This window comes from Austrofundulus limnaeus, unplaced genomic scaffold (assembly GCF_001266775.1).
Source record: "Austrofundulus limnaeus strain Quisiro unplaced genomic scaffold, Austrofundulus_limnaeus-1.0 Scaffold8, whole genome shotgun sequence".
Classification (NCBI taxonomy): domain Eukaryota; kingdom Metazoa; phylum Chordata; class Actinopteri; order Cyprinodontiformes; family Rivulidae; genus Austrofundulus; species Austrofundulus limnaeus.
The window spans coordinates 3,987,305-3,993,176 of NW_013952410.1; the positions used below are offsets into that span (position 1 = coordinate 3,987,305).

Here is a 5,872-nt window from a genome sequence, read left to right on the forward strand (position 1 = left end):
GTATAGGTGTAAGCATATTTTTTACGTAAAGGTACTGTACATGTATAAGTATATGTGTATATAAATAAATAAATGTAAAACAATAAGTATTTATATATGTAAAGTTAACAGACCATGCAGACTGTTGCTTTAGTYAAATATAAAAACAGCATCATCTAGGTTTTTTTACATTTACTATAATTTAATAAAGTAGAGACGATGTATCAGCTCTACATCCAACAGAAAAAAAGAGTTTTCTTTCTTTGACAACAAAAGGTCTATTAATAAATAAAAAAAGCTTGTGTGTGTTCATTTCTCAGTCTGTTAGCAAAATATCTTATCTATTCTTGAGCACATTTTAATAAAGCTTTCAGAAAGTGATTGTTGGTGTCCCTCTACAGCTGATTAACTTTTGGAGTCTGTTTGTTGGAATGCTGATCTTATCTCAGTGGAACTTTATGAATAATGATTTTTTTTTTTGTTAAATTCCACAAAGCAGATGTCAAGCGAGAAAAGCCGTGTAATTCGACGCTGCAGGCGGCCTGAGCTCGTGGCCTGCAGTCAGACTCAGCCTTGATATAAACCTACACAAACCACTTTCATCTTCCCGACAGCCAGAGAAGCTGAGATGTAAACATTCAGACGGGCCAACAGTAGATCCAGTTCTCTATAATACTAAATCACAGGCTGAGGCTGCAGGGGTGGCAGGGTCCTGACTGGAGGGGGTGGGGTGGGGGTGGGGGTGGGGGGAGCAGAATCCAAACCCCACTTGTGCTGAGTGTAAACTGTGCAGCAGCTGCTGGATGCTTTCCTGTGGAGCCGATGTGGCCTTTTATGGTCGGACTCTTATTTCTTGTGAGTATGAAGTATCAGTGTGTGTTTGTGTGTGTTTGTGTGCTCAGGTGTGTGCGTCGCAGTCTCCACAATTGTTCTGGCGACATAAAAAGGATGGCCTCACTCTGCTACTGAAAGCAGTGACAAATAATGAACCATTTAAAGGCTCAAGTTCTGCTGATTCATTACACTTAATATCATGCTTTRCATTAGTTTTATTCATCTGTGAATTATTGTTTTGTTTAGTGYCTGCCCACATCTAACATGTCTTTTATATAAAAAATAAACAGTAAAATGTATTTGGCTTGAAACACTTGAAATATTATGACAAATAAATCTAACTTAAAGATTAAACTCTTACAAAGTATTAAAATTGGTTCAAATATAACTAGCTTTTATAAAAACCTATGATGGATATTTAAACCCCTTGAGATAAACATTTTGTATTTTACTTCATAACAAAATCACAAGAATCAACACAAAATTGTTCAATTCTGTCTCGATGGACGTGTTAAACGTACTYATTACAAACTTTTCAGATTTGAGTTGAACAAGCTTTGCTCCACCATATTTATGTGAGCTGCCTCAGCCTTACYACCCACCCTGATCCCTAAGATCAACTGATTGGCTGCTGCTGACCGTCCCTATAACAAGGCTGAAGCTCAGAGGCGACAGAGCCGAGTTGTGGAACAAATTACCCCTGAGTGTCAGACAGACCTCCTGATTTTAAATCTCTTTTTAAAACACACTTTTATCCTCTGGCTTTTTAACACACTCTGATCTTGTCTCGTACGGCACCTTAAAGCACACCTATTGTGTACCCATGTGTTGTAAGTTTCTTTTTTATTGTCCTGACTTATTTCTGTCTTACTGTACAGCACTTTGATTAACCCTGTGGTTTTTAAAATGTGCTAYAGAAATAAAGTTGGTTGAGTTGTTGTGAGACGACGACAATCCACTTTGGTCTATATTCATTTTTTCTCTAATCAGTTCTGTCAAAATTCAACTCAGTTTCTCAAAACTCAGGCTGGTCAAAGTGCCATCTRYAACAGGTAAGATGGTGATTGTTCACAACCCGACCACAAAACCCCAGTTCAAATGAAAYAAACTCTTAATTTAAGCAGTATTTTTTTAATCTAAGTGGACAGACTGTGGTTTTGTTAAGAAGTTGATAAATGTTCAACCTGCCTCCACTTAGTCTTCTATAGTTTTTTTAAACTCATCCGATCATCTGTAAGGTTCAGCACAGTCAGCACGTGCACTTATTTGACGTTCACATGAACACAAAACACTCCAAAGTTAAATAATTTCAGAAAGTTTGCTCAGCAAAACTTTTTCGTGCCTTTTTTTATTTCTAAACATCATTTTTGTTCCAACAACTTTTCTTCAACACCTACCATCTTTTTCTCTCCTTTTTTGTTGGTTCCAAAACTGGAATAAGCTGCAATTAAAGACTAAAACTTCCTTAATGTACAGGAAATATTGTGATGCATTTTCATAAATCTCTACAAATTGTTACAAAAGTGTATTTATTATATGTAATTATTTATATCCAGTCTCCTGTTGCTGCCTGCTGGACAGTCTCTAATTAACTAACCTGGACAAATGGTAATGCTTTCTTTTACGGTACCCTTATTACCATGTAATTACAAGGTAAGTGATTAAATTGTAATTACTACCTTATTACCATGTAATTACAAGGTAAGTGATTAAATTGTAATTACTACCTTATTACCATGTAATTACAAGGTAATAAAAATGTGATTAAATTGTAATTACTACCTTATTACCATGTAATTACATGGTAATTAGGGTACAATTTTACTATGTAATTAATTGTCTGCAGTAATGTAGCACTTACCTGGTATTGTATTACAATTCACTATGTAACAACTAAATAAGTACTGGGTAATTTGGACAGTTTTAAAGTTATATTTTATTGCAATTAACCACTAACCCCAAAATTTAGTTGCATTCTTTTGGTTATAAATATAGTGTTGAGTTACTATTGAATAGTTATTTGATTATAGTAACCCAATAAAGTTAGTTTTACTAATAGTATTTTTTCTTTTTTAGTGTGATTACCACATAATTGTATAGTAATAAGGAAGTAATTAACACATTTTTTCATTTTTTATTACTTTGTAATTACATGGTAATAAAGGTACCGTAAAATAAAGCGTTACCAGATAAATAAAGGTTGGATAAAAATATAAATTGATTTCTCGAGCTTCCTAAAAACACATCAGTAGCTTTCAATGCAAAACTATTTATATTTGAAGCAGTTTTAATAGCAGTGTTTAACCAGCACTTTAAATTCATTGTGTTTTAACTTGTTAGTGCCAAAAATCTTTTTATTGTTTTTTTTATTTTTTTTAAAAAAATAGACTTAAAAAACTCAGTGGCTGCCAGGTAAACGATACAAAATGTTATCTGCAACAGGTAAGATATTAATGATTCATAACATTTACATAAAACCTCACATCTATAGCTTTGAATCAACTGAAACTGTTTTTGAAAACAATAAAACTTGTTCATTATAAACTGTTCAGCATTGTTTTTACTGGTGACAACAAAAGAGGATGCAGCAGATCTGAAATGAGCGAGGCCTCATGTTTTAGCCGCGACGTGATGATCACAAGAGGAACCTGAGCTCCATGTGACAACCTGAYTGTTTCTCACAGCTTCTGGTTTCAGACGGGCCGCGATGACCTTCTGCAGCAGAACCCACATCCACTTGTTCGTGATCATTTCTGGAACAAGGCGGTGGACCTTTAAAAGGCAGCGGCGACCATCGGGGGCCAAGCAGCAGACAGTGAAAAGTGTCTGACGGATGCCGAGCGTAGATAAAACCAGATCACAGAGGCTGTCAAGAGCTGAGCTCGAGGCCAACGTCAAAACAACTGTCAGATCCTGCCTTGGTCGGAAAAACTCGTCTCACACACAGAGCTGCGCACGAAACAAGGTTCAGAGCATCACGCAGAGGAGAACAGGCAGGAAGGAGGCTCCTGTTTCGAAGCCTCGCAGGTTTCTGCACGCTCACGTTCTACAGCAGACACACAGGTCCCAACAAACACTTAACTCTGAGATAAGGTTTCACATGACAGACTGCAACCGTCCCCCCGCCACACACCACAATTAGGTCAGCCTGGTAAACAGCAGTTACTGTATGTGACTCAAACAGAGGCTCAAACACAGAGAGTGCTCAGTGGGTGCAGCATCCTGCCTCACAAACCAATCAGAAYGCCTCGACCCCTTGACCCCTGAACCTGAGGGCAGATTACCTCTCTTGAAGGACCATCTCTTCATCCAGAGCTTAGAGAAGGACGGCCAGGAGTGATTGAGAGGCGAGTCGGCCATGAGAGCAGCGCGGCGGAGCTGGAACTCTGGAGAGCTCGCTCACCACTGGGAGCCGTGGCTCTCAGCTGTGAGAGGAGGGAGGAAGGGGAGGAGGGAGGGGAGGAAAGAGGCGCAACAGTGAGCCGCTAGTGGCAGCGGGGGCTTTACCTCCAGCAGGAACAAAAACAACAGTAGGCGGGTGAATGAGTGATTCATAAAGAAGACGACAACACAAGTGACATCTACACAACTCAGACACGACTTCACTGACATTAAACTCAAACTCAGTGTGGCTCAAGAGCTGCTGACCTTAAATGTTGGCGTCGACCCTGCTTGCATGTTAGCAAAATATCATATGAAGTCAACTCAGCTCAAGAAGGCTTACGTAGCTAACCAACATTAGCCAGCAAATCCAAAGTGAATAATTTTGCTAATATTGAGCTAATATTTGGTGTAGCTCAAGTATTGTGGATTTTTTTTTCCACTAGTGTTAAATAAAGTGCCTCAAAGTGATACTTCAGTAAAAGTATTTTACCATAAAATTACTTTGTCAAAAGTTAAAGTTTCCTCTRAGGATATTTCTTGAGTCAAAATCTTAAAGTATCTGGCATTCACAGTACTTAAGTATCAAAAGTAAATTTCTGATATCAAATGTACTTAAGTATGAAAAATATTGAGTAAAAGTGAGTTAGAATTTCCAAAATTACATTCATTGGGAGGTGCCCCCCCAAAAAAATTGTGTGTGTTCTATTGACTACAATGTTACATTAAAATATTAATGCACTAGACTTTCTGTTTCAGCTGCATATACAGCATCTCTGCCAATACGTCTGCTTGACCAAGCTGCAGTGTGATGTGATGTGTGTCGTGTGCAGGTGGGTTGATACAAACCAATAGGATGTCAGAATGGTAAATATTTATACATCTCATCCTACCACAGTTAAGCTCACTCTATTCGAGAAATGTCACATGTTTGAAAGGGTTTTTAATTTTTTTTTTTGAAAATAAAAAATTTGGACTGAAATAGGAGCTTTGACTTTCTACTTTTCCACTCTTTACATTTTCTTTATAAAGTACAGATAATTGTGTAAAAATGTAAGCAGTAGAAGTAATTACTCAAGTAAAAAACCAAAAATTAACCAAAATTTTTACTTAAGAACTATTTGTACCTTTAAGTGTTGTCAACAATCCTGCTTGCCTGTTAGCAAAATATCACATAAAACCCTGTTTAGTTTTGGAGTCAACTCAGATCAAGAAGTCTAACGTAGTTAATTAACGTTAACAACATCAGCTTATTTTGCAAAGTCCTCCTCAGCGCACACTTAGTGTCTAACAATCATGTTAAGATCTTGCACAATTGCATGAGATTGTGTACGTTGTTTMGAAAGTTTAACCAAAATTGCCATCCCTTCTCAGCCCATTATGATTTTAATTTTAGGTCCTTTCATTTTATTTTTGYCTTTATAAATATTTGTAGAACTCTAACATTATTATCTTAAACAGATATTTTGAACAACCAACCCCTAAAAATTAACCTCCGAATAGATCTGACGTTTGTAGTTTTAAATGAAAACTCAGTATTTCAACATAAAATATTTTGTTGCAACTGTATTCTTCTAGAGTAGGTTTGAAAGGTGATGGTTTGGGGAAACGGCAGAAATGAGAGAGAGAGAGAGAGAGAGAGAGAGAGAGAGAGAGAGAGAGAGAGAGAGAGAGAGAG

General features: G+C 37.2%; 1 protein-coding gene across 2 annotated transcripts in view; it reads right to left on the reverse strand.

Moving 5' to 3' along the window:
* The window catches only part of arhgef18b (rho/rac guanine nucleotide exchange factor (GEF) 18b), a 52,841-nt gene extending 48,659 nt beyond the window's left edge, over window positions 1-4,182 (reverse strand). For both annotated transcript variants that reach the window (XM_014000601.1, XM_014000595.1), the window contains exon 1: window positions 4,098-4,182. In XM_014000601.1, the coding sequence (XP_013856055.1) occupies window positions 4,098-4,173 (76 nt within the window). In that variant the 5' untranslated portion in view covers window positions 4,174-4,182. The remainder of the gene's footprint in view (window positions 1-4,097) is intronic.
* Between the last annotated feature and the right edge of the window lie 1,690 nt (window positions 4,183-5,872).